Genomic DNA, 13,280 nt, shown 5'->3' on the forward strand with positions numbered 1-13,280 from the left:
AAGGGAGCAATGAGGCACCTGTGACCTTGGTGAATGATGCAATCAACAACTTCTGTTCTTAAACAATAAAATTGGAGGATTGCAAGAGAAACAGAGGAAAAATAGATAAGAAATAGGGTGAATTAGATTCAAATCAGGAAGAGAAAGAAATAAAGAGTGGGAAAGGATGATTATTTAAAAAATCATTTTTCAGGACTTAGACACTGCTAACAAGGCCAGTTCTTATTGCCCATTCCCAAAAGTCCTCAAGAAAGTGTTAGCAATCTTTGTTATAGCTTCCTCTTGTTAAACTTAATTACTATGTCACAGGAAACCATATTAGATACACAATGCTAGACTAAGCAAATTGTTGCATTTCATTCAGATATATTAATTAGGGATCAGAAGACACATCAATAGAGTAGAATAAAAATGAGGGACAGTAAAATTACCATGTACCTTCCATCTGAGAAGATGTTACTTCCAAAGTTTTATTTGCAAGGTCTTCCAGAAAACTTTCCGCCTCGATGAATTGCCATTTCTTCTGTTTAAGATCATTACCTTCCTCGTATGTCAGTCTCTTATTTAACACATCCAGTTCCTAAAATATATGAGCATGTAAACTAGCTATGCTACTTTATCACTCAAAGCAATTAAAAAATAATTATTAAATCAGAGTTAAGACTTTATTATAATTTTGGTGTAGGGACTAACTTTAAAATCGTAGATTTGTGGAAATTTATGGCACCAGAGGAAGTTACTCAGCCCATCGTGTAGTTGCCTGCCAAAAATAGACCTGATTAATCTCATTGCCCAAGTGTTGGTCATAGTCTGTAGATTATGGCTCTGCATGTTCTCATTCTGTATGTTTTAAAATGTGGTACAGTTTTCTCCCCCCACCACTTTTCAGCTTGCGAGTTCCAGACCCCACCACTCATTGTGTGAAATACTTTTTTTTCAACTGTCCTTTAATTCTTCTGCCAACTGAATTCAAATCTATGCTTCCAGGTTACTGATATCTCTGCCAAGGGAAGTAGATACTTTCAGTTCAATTTGCCTAGGCGCCTCGTAATTCTGCACACTTAATTAAGTTGTCAGTACCGGTGAGTTGGGCTGAAGGGCCTGTTTGCGTGACTTCCAAGAGTTGGGATGTCATGTTGCAGTTGTACAAAACTTTGGTTTGATGCCACTTGGAATATTGTGTGCAGTTCTGGTCATCATACTATAGGAAGGATGTAATTAAGCCAGAGGGTGCAGAAAGGATTCACAAGGGTGTTGCCTGGATTAGAGGACTTGAGTTACAAGGAGACTGGATAGGCTGGGACTGATTTCCCTGGAGGGAAGGATGTTGAGATGTGAGGGGCATAGTCACAGTCTTTTTCCCAGGGTAGGAGAGTCTAAAACTAGAAGGTATAGGTTTAAGATGAGAGAGGGAAGATTTAAAGGGGATCTGAGGGGCAAGTTTTCCACACACAGGGTGATGGGTATATGGAACGAGCTGCCAGAAGAGGTGTAGAGGAAGGTACAAGTACAATGTTTAAAAAACATTTAGACATGTACATGGGTATGAAAGGTTTAGAGGGATATGGACCAAATACAGGTAAATAGGATTAGTTTAGATAGGCAACTTGATGGCATGGACAAGTTGTGTCGAAGGACCCGGTTCCATGCTATATAACTCTATGAATCTATGATAAAGGTAGTGTGTGAGGGGGTGGGAATGAATGGGACAAAGGCAATGTCTTTGGTTGAGGCCAGGGTTTCTATGGTGATGATAGGGGCAGTTAGAGAACGGTAAAGGTAATGTTTTGAGGTTTTGCTAAAAGCAGGTCAAGACGTGCTAATGGAGAAGGAAAAATACTGAGTCAATATCACAGATGGATGACTTACAGCGAAGTGGCTGGTTCAGAAGTTGCAGGTTTAGATACTGAGTTTGGAAGGCTGCAATGTGCCCAGATAGAAGATGGTGCTATTCCTCAAGCTTGCATTAGGTCCTACTATAACAATGCAGCAGGCCACAGACAGAGAGTCAGAATGGGAGTGGAATGGATAATTAAAATGGCAGGCCATGGGAAGCTCAAGGTTACCCCTGCAGACTGAATGTAGGTTCACGGCAACTAGTCACCCAGTTTGCATTTGGTTTCTCCAATGTTGAGGAGACTGCATTGTGAACATTGAATGCAGTTCACTAAACTGGAAAAAATGCAAGTGAATCGCTCAGTCACCACTATTTGGATCCTTATGTCTGTGAAGAGAAGAAGTAAAAGTGCAGGTGTTGCATCTTCTGCCATTGAGCGGGAAAGGGCTGTGGAACAAAAAGGAATAATTGGTGGAAATGGAAGAGTTGCAAAGGGAACAATCCCCTTCAAAAGGATGAAAAGGGAGGAAAAGAAGGATCTGGTGGTAGGATCTTGTTGGAGTTGGTGGAAATTGCAAAGGATGATCCGTTGAAAGTGAAGGACGATGAAGTCAAGGGGAACTCTTTTCTTGCTCTATCCAGGGGAAGGAGGGATTGAGAGTAGAGTGTAGGAAATTGATGAGATGCAGTCACAGGCTCTGTTCACTATGGCAGAGGGAAAACAACTGTTCTTTTTAAGTATCTTTGTTATTTTTGGAGGAATGCCTCTGTAATTCATTGGAAAGGTGTTACTCATTGTCAGACTTATCTCAGAGAATAAATAGTGACTGAAATTCTGCAAACTTTACTCACAACATTAGCATTGGGTTGCTTCTGGGTCAGTGGGGACAAGAGTGTTGTTAATGAATCATGAGTAGATGGACAGCTGCTTGTGTCTGTCTACAATCCAAGCCCTAAGTAAGATTTTATGCAAGGTTGCCTTAACATGGCAAGGAGGAAGACCAGGCCAGTACCCCTATTATGTTCTTCTGATTGTCTTGTTGAGGAGTTTTCTTCCCTGAAGCCAAGCCACTCTGGCACATCATGTTTGCAGGTGGAGGACACGCCGATCCCCCAAACATTTTAGGGCTAATCCTGCCAAAGTGTAGGAATTTGTGAGTTTTTCCTCATTAGTTATCCTCTTTAGGGTGCTTAAGATATTATACTTTAAGAGGTTGATCATTTAATTGATCTTCAGAATACTTTAAGTTAGTCCATACTGATTTTTCTTTTAGAAAGCATTGTAATCATTTGCCTTACCTCCTTCTGCTGGGAATCTTCGTGAGACAGTCCTCCATCCAACCATATTTCAAACTTTATACCGCCCTTTTGAGGAAGAGAAGCTTTACATTACTATTTGTCATGAAACATCAGATTATTGACTTTAAAATATTCTGCATTGGGAATCCACTACTAACAGTGACATGCTCCCAAGAACTCCCAGGAAATATTGACATACTCCCTTCGATAAACTTCTAAAAGATAATTCTTTGTTTTCTGACATGCAGTAACAAAAACATTTTAAGCTAAATATACTGAAAAAGTATACAAAAAAACAGTATTGTTGAGATACTGTCCTCACAGTGTTTAGGAATAACCTTGTAGTATTCCCAGGATCCACATATCACAAAAGTTTATTAGAAAGATTATTGAAGAATATGATTGAAGTATCAAATAGCTTGGAGTCACTATTCACTGTGTGAACCAATATGAAATGGTGGAACAAGGATGATTAGGAGATGGGTATATTTTGCATTGCCTATAAATGTACAAGAAAAACTAAATTATAAACAAATTTCAAAGAAGCCAGGATTAATGTGATGTAGTAACGCTTACTGAAAAAAACAAACTGCTGGAGGAACTCAGTGCGTCAGGCAGCATCTACAGAGGGAAATTGACAGCCGGCGTTTCAAGTCAAGACCATTCACCTCAATCTGAAATGTCGACTATTTTCCTCCACGGATGCTGTGTGACCCACTGACTTTCTCTATCAATTTGTTTTTTTGCTCTAGGTTTCACCATCTGCAGTCTCTTGGCTCTCTCTAAAATTTATTGCATCTCCCTCTCTCACTCATTCATGCCAGGACATTGAATATGATCTCATGAGTTGCTTTCACATGATTCCATCATCATCATCTTCCACACAGCTGTTGCCATCCTCCAAAACATTCAATACCTTAAACTAAAAAAAAACTAATCAACCCCCATAATTCATTCCCTCCTAATCTCAGGACTTTTATCAGGCCTTCAACATTCCACAGACACTTGTGCTAGACATCAACTTTCAGTTTCTTCCATCTTCCTTGATTATATTAATTTGTTTTATAAACAGGTATATGATGCAAGACCCTGGCATGGGGGTCTTCGATACCACTGTGTATTTTTCACTATTGAATTAATAGATTACAAAGTATTATCTGTATACCTTAGCTCCTCACCATGATTCTCTTATATAGCTTATCATATAGAATACTTGTGTACATTATTATGTGTGTCATTAATAAGGACATAACCTGGGAGAATTTACCTGTACCTTGTGTTTACGTTCTACTACTTCATTTTCCAATAGGTGATAAAATCTCATTTGTTTCAGATCTTTCTCAATAACCTAGAAAGTGTAAAGTATATTGAATAATTAAGAAAAAATTCAAAATGAAGGTTATTGCAACAGTAATAACTCAAGGCAACTTGTGTTTCCATTTGTAATAACTATTTAGTGAATGTATGATGGTGTTCATGTATTTATGATCTAGAGTTACTTTTGATCCATGATCCTTTTTTTTACAATTTTGGGAGGAAGAAAACTTGACAAACCATGAAATTTCCTTTATACGTTACCTTTAGAGCAGTTTCTTTTAAATGGCATGACTGAAATTTATACAATACTGTATCACTCGACAGAGATAATCAGTAGCATTTCTGCACATGTACTTTCATTTCTGTTTTCTATTAAAGTTGTGAAGATAAATAAGGTCAAATGCACAGACAGGATATTAGGTTACAAGATTATGCTCCTGTAGCAATTACAGTAAAACTGGTAATCAGTTTCATTATTCCGAGGAATTGATGGTTATATCAGGATTTGAAATGATGATGAAATGATAGACAAATGATGTCGTCATTGTGCTCTTTGTAGCCTTCTCCATCATCATGGTATGAAGTCCCTTGAATTTCAGGTACTTTAAACATAAACATATCTAATCTTTATTCGGCACAGTGTCTAAGTTTTGAAAAATGAATTAAAATTTGTATCTTTTGTTTCCTTGTTGCTGTTTATGTGAATCCTTTAGTGTTATTAGTTGCTCGGCCATCTTGATGACACCACAGCTACAGGGTGCAGGAATTCTTTTGAACTGTCACCTGACTCCAGCAGCATTGGGAAAAGGAAGTTCCTGCCAAAGAGATTGCTAGCTCCTAGTGATAATCTTTCAACTCAGCAGTGAGCTCACATTCTGAGTCTTTCAGTGAGATCCTATCCATGTCTCAGACCCATGGAAATTGTATTGCTAGAACTAAGGCTGGACTTTACAGGACATTAAAAATTATTGAAAAACAAATGTTGAAATATGAAAACCAGCACTTTAAGCAATCGATTATTTTGAAAAAAAAATCAGTTGATGTACATTGTTTTATCTCATTTAATTAAAACTGAAGTAATAAATATTGTATCAATGTCAATATTAATCTTCAGTACCTGACCAGGATCTTTCTCTTTGCTGGGCTCCTGGAGATCAGCCATTCTGTCTCTGGGTTTTGCTTGATCGATATGATAGGTCTCACTTGAAATACATTTATGATTCTATAGTGCATGCAATCAGAAGAGGATCAGTGCCACTATATTCCTCTATTTTTCCCCAAGATAAATTATGAAATTATAATTACAGGAGCAAGTGGTACGTCGGTCTTCATTGCAAGAGGATTTGAGTACAGGAGCAAGGATATCTTCTTCCAGCTACATAAGGGCATTGGTAAAATCCCATATGGAGTTGTGTGTGCAGTTTTGGTCCCTTTATCTGAGGAAGGATATTCTTGACATGGAAGGAGTACAAAGAAGGTTAACTAGACTGATTTGTGTGGTGGCAGAAATGGTGAAAGAGAGATTGTGTTGGTTAGCCCTATATTCACTGAAATATAGAAGAATAAGAGGAGCTCTCATAACCCCCATAAATTTCCAACAGGACCAAACAGATGAGATACAAGAGGGATGTTCCCAATGCCTGGAGAATCCAGAACTGGGGGTCATAGTGGGATATGAGTTATGCCATTTAGAATCAAGATAAGGAGAAATTTCATCTCCCAGAAGGAGATGGGGCCATTTTCTTAAGGAATCACAGGATATGGCTAGAATGGTATTGGTATTGGTTTATTATTGTCACTTGTACCAAGGTACAGTGAAAAACTTGTCTTGCATACCGTTCATACAGATCAATTCATTACACAGTGCATTGAGGTAGTACAGGGTAAAAACAATAGCAGAATACAGAGTAAAGTGTCACAGCTACAGGGAAGTGCAGTGCAGGTAGACAATAAGGTGCAGGGTCATAACAAGGTAGATCGTGAGGTCAAGCGTCCATCTCATTGTAAAAGGGAACCATTCAATAGTCTTATCACAGTGGGACAGAAGCTGTCCTTAAGCCTGGTGGTATTTGCCCTCAGGCTCCTGTATCAGGAACAGGGTACTGAAGCAAGTGATCAGCCATGACCATATTTAACAATTGAGTGGGCCCTGGGGGCTGAATGGCCTACAGCTGCTCTTATCTGGGTTTGTCCACTTAATCCTCAAGTAATAATATTTTAAGCTCAAAAAAGCTTCACATAATAGGAAAAGTCAGGGGAAGAGTCATTTGTTGTCTTCCTGGCACACAGACTTGTGTCAGAGCAGAGATTGATTAAATCTGGGCTGACAGAGCTAAATATGATATGGTGCAGAAAAACTATAATAATTCCATTCAGGAGTGGAATATTACAATAAGAGTGCCTTTATTATTAATGAGGTGTGTAAACATTCCACAGGCCTACATTTTCATGTTAATAGACTATCAATGAAGGGGATGTGTTTGGTGTGGGTGGTGTGGACAGGGTGCTGAGTGTTCTTGGTTTGCAATGCAACAAGAATATTTTACACATCTCTGTTTAAAGCAGCATTATTGAAATAACACCTTGTATTAGGCAGCAAATTAAACACAGAAAAATATCTCATAGCAGATTATAAAAACTTAATCAGAAATGGATTCCTCTATACATTTCATTTTCTCCCCAGATTGTGTGAATAATCACCTGCTGTTGGAGGTGAAAATATAAAACTAGGTGTAGTCTGAGGACTAAATTATACTGCGCAACAACTAATCCTGAAGCCTGGGGAGATGCAAAGTCAGGTAGCCAAATTATCATAATTAAAATGAGTGATGTGATAGGGTTCAAAGGCACCAATCTGTGTCACATAGCTTTACAGCATAGTTCAATGTACTTATGTTAGTGAACCAATGTTCCTTAATTGACTGCGATCCCTTTAAAATTTAACAAGTACCAAATATATGTTACATGTGTTCAAACGGATCCACTTCTTACCTCCTTTTCTTCTATTTTTCCTTTAATTTCTTTCACCTCATGCTGATACTGTTGCCTTATTTCCTTAAGTTGCTGGCAGTATTCCTAAGAAATAAAAAGTCAATGCTTGAAAACGATATTTCTTCTATGTTAGTTATGAAGAAAATGCCATTGACATCTAGTAAGATCTTTAGACTGTGCGCACACTGCCTAGTAAATTATTTTGCCATCCTCGAAAAATTTAAATAAAGTAAAAACTCCCTAACTCTTTGCAATGCATAACATTATGACTGAATTCCAGTTTTGCTCAAGATGAAGTTTAGTTACTATGCACAAAGGAGAGTCCATGGTGAAGATAAGAGCAAATTCTAACTGGTAGAGCCATGGAGCCATAGTGAGATATAGTACAGAAACAGGCCATTCTGCCCACAAAGTCTGTGTTGATCATCAAACACTCATTTTTATATCAATCCTATTCTAATCCACTTTTAAAAAATAAACTTTATTTATGCAGCATGGTAACAGATCCTTCCGGCCCAATGAGCCCGTGCCGTCCAATTACACCCGTGTTAACCTACTAACCCCTACATCTTTGAAATGTAGGAGGAAACCAGAGCACCCGGGGGAAACCCACGCAGACACAGGGAGAACATACAAACTCCTTACAGACAGTGGCGGGAATTGAACCCTGATTGTCAGCGCTGTAATAGCATTACGCTAACCGCTACACTGCCATGCCGCCCTTTATTCTCCCCCAATTCCCAACAACCCGTCACCCCCAAACCACACCCCCACCCCCCCCCCCCCAATATTCTACCACTCATCCACAAACCAGGGACCATTTACAGTGGCCAATTAACCTACCAACCTGTATATTTTTGGGACATGGGAGTGAATTGGAATACCCGGGAAAACCCACGAGGGCACAGTGAGAACATGCAAATTCTACGCAGACAGCACCGCAGGTCAGGATTGAAACAAGATCGATGGAGCTGTGAGGCAATGACTCTACTAGCTGTGCCACCCAAAAGTCTTCAGTACAAACTTCTCACTGTGATCCAAGTCCAAATACATCATTTTATTTATTGCAAGCTGACTTCTGTTCCCTAACTAACATAAGATGTAATTTTAAGCATGATACTTCCACTTACTTGTGAAGGATTCTTTTTATATTCCATTATCTCATCTTGGACATCAATGAAGGGATATATAATTACTATATAGTTTTCTGTGTCATTGTGCCATTATATATGATATGAATTAATATGGCCCCATATCGATTATTTCTCAAGCAAAGCTTTGGAATTGTGGATTAAAGCAATCTAATTTCTGGTGATCCAATCAAAACTGAAGTTTGTTGTATAGATTGAAGAAATGGTGCACCACAAGTAATTCTGATTGCGGCGTGGTGCTAGCACATTTTTGTGAATAACATATGTTATGAGACAAGTTCGAGGTCTCGAAAGTAATGGACTCTAAACATAGTCTGGCGAGGAATGATTTTAGTTACAAAGACAAACGCGGGAAAAGGTAATGAAGGCAACACACACACACACACGCACCAGTGATAGCACACGTGGGAAAATCACAACAGGGGTAAAGTACACACACACACAACGAACTGGGTACAAACAACCAAGGAAAAGCACTACACTACCCGCCACCCCTTGATTCAATGCATGGCTCCACGCCCCCGGGAATTCTAAACCTGTTGAGGTGCACAGCTTATCGGTGGTCTCTCCAGCGTTGTTGCACAATTCCTCCTGGGCAACAAAGAGACAGAACCAACACATGGAGCGCTCTTTATAGTGCTGGAGGGCTGGGGGCAGCCCAGCCCAGGTAGTTCAAACAGGCCAATGACCCAGGGGCCATTGTTTACCAAAGGTGTTTACCAAAGCCAATCATCAAGTGTGCCTTGATGGGTGGGGGTGGAGCCAGGCCTTGATTGACAGTGGTGTGGCTTTCGACCAAGTGCCGGGCCGTGCTGTCACGTGACAGCCTCGGCCCTCCACAATACAACATCGATAATGTAGCATAAATACATCCTGGAGCCTACCTTTTTCAGTTAGAGTTGATTACAACTGAGCAATAAAGTACATCCCATTTCACTGCACTGCATTCACAAGTTAGAGTGAACATCTTCCATCATCTCAAATGGCTTACCTCATCATTTGCTCCTCTTTTTTTCCCTTGGTCCTCAGGATGCTGTCTAGCCTGTGTGTCTGGATACTGTTTTCGATGACCAGAAGGGTCTGATGATGGTGGGCGTATTCCCTGTAACATACGTGCCATCAACCAAGGTAATAAAAACCCTTTCATTAAAAGTATAAACAAAACAACTTCAATAAGATCAATTTCAAATATGGCTACTTACCAACTGTTTTTCTACTTTTATCTTATACTGTTGTGCTTCCATTTTCCTTTGAATGTATTCTTCGTGTGCTGCTTGTGGCCTGAAACAACAAACCTGGTGATATTTGTTAAGGTTTTTCCATTGGACTGGTTTACATTTTGTCAATTACCTCCCTTGACCCCGATAAAATTGCATTATTTTTCATTTCACAATTAACCAAATGAAAACCTGGAAGACCTATTTTGTTACAAAATGCATATAATTTCATTTTACAAATACCCATTGCAGAAATTATAATTATACATGGAGATCTTAAAGTATCTGATCACAATCTTAGTGAAAAGTGTAGCACAGCATCTTGCCCACCCTCCTCCATTCACAGAGTGACAGATTTCCCAAAGGCAGGGAGATCAATCTGTAAAGGGCACATTTGGTAACACTACTGTGGTAAGCTCCAAGGATACTTTTCTATTTTAAAAAAATTGTGTACTCCTCATTCAATACTTAGTTAAGAGTGATGAACGCAGTTGTTAACAGACTACTCTACGTAGCTGACTTCTGAAAAATCTGCAAAATATGACTTCAAAATGCAGTTTAGTCTTTTCACTCAAAAACTTCAATTTGTTTTTACAGATATAGTTAGTAAAGAATACAGGTGTGTACCATTGGATTGGATCATGATTCACTCTTTGTCTATAGTCTTCAATTATGTAGTTGAAATGGGGCACAGGTGAAGCCAAGTGTTCATTTCGTCTGCTCTCCAAGTAATCTAGATAACCATGATAGTGTCCATATCGTCCATCAAGCCTGGGAGACCATGGCTTCACAGGTGATAGGTGGTTAAATTGCTGCAGGGGTAGTTAACAAAATTATCTTACTCATTTCATTTTAATATTAATTGTGTTCTAGATTCAGATCTTAATTATCTCTGAAATTAAATTAACAGTTGCAATAAATCATTTTATCAAAATTCCTTTCAAATGGAGAGGGTAGGTTGGTTGCATGTCGTTGATAAATCTTTTTTAGTGAGCACATAATGGGGTCTCCCTTTGTAAATGCTACTAAATATCAATATTATATGTGCTATTAAAAGACATATCAAGCATTTAACATAGAATGAATTACTTTGAAATATTGTACTTCTGCTGGCAAACAGCCAGTCACAGTGAAGCCACTATAATCCAAGGAGTATTCACTAAACGATTGGATAGAGTGGGGATTCATAGTGTTCATGTTACTGAACTAGGATCTAGTGATTTGGATATGCATTTCAAGGCATGATGTTAAATCATACCTCAGTAGTTGGGGAATTTTGCGCTCAGCTAATTGAATTGCTTCCCATATTGCCACCTTTATTTTCTCCAGTGTGACCTGCTGGAATAATCTGGAATAGAAAGCTGGTAAAAGGAATGATGACCATCAAGACACCGGATTGTGGTAAAAATCTATGTGGTTCACTACCGTCCTTCAGGGAAGGATATCTGACATCATTACCACGTCTGACTAAAATGTGAATTCAGACCCAGAGCAATGAGGTTAACTTTTCAATGTCTGCTTTAAAAAAAAGCAATGCAAGCCATCTAGTTAAGGGGGATTATGAGATGGACAATAATTTCTGGCCCAGTGAACAACACCTTCATCTTGTGAACAAATGAACAAATATGAATTAATCATGGTTTAAAATGTATTGTTAGCCAGGAGAACATTCCATCTTCTTCAAACAGTATAATGAATCTTTAAATCAAATATTTCTAACATTACAGAACTGAATACAATTCAGAAATACTTCATTGTCTGCAAAACACTTGGACATATCTTAGGGTCATGATAGGCTCTATATAAATACAACATCCATTTCTTTGTCTTTAAATCATCAGACTCCTAGATCTTTGGTGTAAATACTTTCCATTGGACCACGATTGTGACCTCCATCAGCATAGCTTGATTTATGTTAACGAGAGCTGGGGGCAGCTACCGGTATCCACTTTTGACACAAGGAATAGGGCAATCAACGGAGCCAAGCTAAGCCAGCACAACAGGTAATCTTCACCAGAAATCGAAGGTAAAAGAGAAAGCTTAAATGAGACCAGTCAATATGAAAATGAATTTGTAGCTGCAGAAATTCCTCCACATAATTCTACCACACCATCTCCATTCTACATAGTCTTCTGGAGTCTTCTATTAATTAATACACTCATTACCCAATTGATAGGAAAATATGTTGGGAAGAGGACACAAAGTGTCTGCAAAGAGATAGAAAGAAGTTAAGTAAGTGAACATAAAAAAAAGATGAGTTATGGCATGGGAAATTTAAGGTTAGAGGTTATCAACTTTGGTGAAAAGAATAGAAAAGCAGAATAACATTTAAATTGTATGAGGCTATTAAATATTGGAATTCAGGAAGTTCTGAGTGTCCCTGTATAAGAAATACCAACAGGTAGCATTCCAATACACAGATAATTAGAAGTCAAGTGGAATGTTGGCGCATATTTCAAGAGAGATGGAATGTAAAAATATGAAAGTCTTGCTACAACTGTGTAGGGCTTTGTTGAGAGCACACCTAGAGTAATGCATGCTCTTTTGGTCTCCTAACTTGGTAAAGAATATGCTTGCCTTGGATGAACTGTAGCAAAAGTTCACCAGTTTGATTCCTGAGATGAGGGAGTTGTCTTTTGAGGAAAGATTGAGCAGATTTGGAGTTTGGAATAATGAGAATTAGATCATGAAGAGGTTGGAGAGGTGACATGGTGAGATTTCCCCAATGAAGAAGTCAAAACTTGACAATAAGGATTAAGACAGAGATGAGGAATAATTTCTTTTCTCAGACGATTAGAAGTCTCTGGAATTCTCTATCCCAGAGAGCCCTGGATGCTGACTCATTAAGAATATTCAAGGCTGTGACAGATTTTTGGAAACAGAAGAATCAAAGATTTTAGAGATTAGGCAGGAAAGTAGAGGAGGTTGAAGGTGAAATCAGCCATGATTTTATTGAATGGTGCATCAGGCTTGAGTATGGCCTACACCTGCTTCTACTCCTTAGCTTTTGTATGAATACTGTACCTTGATATTTGGCCTGTGGACTACTTCTAATGGCTTCCATCCACAACGAGCTGGTACCAGTTTCTTATTCACACATTGCCTTACTGGTTTCTTCACCTCACATTTACCTTTTTGCATCTTTGGAGCTTGTAGCAAAGACAATAATATGCACATTAATGAACAACTCATTAATAACTGAAACACTTTACAGTAAATTTCATACATCATCTCTTACTTTCTATCAATGTTACAAAACAGCACCCTAAAGAAGGCATCATAACAGAATTAATTTGGAATACATTTCTGAACAGCTTCCAAAGTTCTAAAGTTTTAGTTGTTATATTGTTGAGTAAATGACAAAGTAGCAAGAATGACCTCAATTAATGTCAGCAACTCCCCAGGCTGCTGGGTTGCAAATACTCTCTTCCATGTTAAAGAGAGGTTTCAGAGGAGGGAGTTGTTTCC

The 13,280-nt window shown here is 38.6% G+C and overlaps 1 protein-coding gene across 1 annotated transcript in view; it reads right to left on the minus strand.

Annotated features, from left to right (window-relative positions):
• Positions 1–13,280, minus strand: part of LOC127576138 (serine/threonine-protein kinase Nek5-like) — a 47,517-nt gene that overhangs the window by 6,805 nt on the left and 27,432 nt on the right. Inside the window, exons 11-19 of the mRNA XM_052026526.1 lie at positions 12,837–12,961; positions 10,440–10,624; positions 9,798–9,876; positions 9,587–9,697; positions 7,445–7,528; positions 5,571–5,675; positions 4,404–4,484; positions 3,137–3,202; positions 439–580 (exon numbers count right to left, since the gene is read on the minus strand). Coding sequence (XP_051882486.1) covers positions 439–580; positions 3,137–3,202; positions 4,404–4,484; positions 5,571–5,675; positions 7,445–7,528; positions 9,587–9,697; positions 9,798–9,876; positions 10,440–10,624; positions 12,837–12,961 — 978 coding nt within the window. The remainder of the gene's footprint in view (positions 1–438; positions 581–3,136; positions 3,203–4,403; positions 4,485–5,570; positions 5,676–7,444; positions 7,529–9,586; positions 9,698–9,797; positions 9,877–10,439; positions 10,625–12,836; positions 12,962–13,280) is intronic.

The sequence above is a fragment of the Pristis pectinata genome, chromosome 11 (genome assembly GCF_009764475.1).
Source record: "Pristis pectinata isolate sPriPec2 chromosome 11, sPriPec2.1.pri, whole genome shotgun sequence".
Taxonomy (NCBI): domain Eukaryota; kingdom Metazoa; phylum Chordata; class Chondrichthyes; order Rhinopristiformes; family Pristidae; genus Pristis; species Pristis pectinata.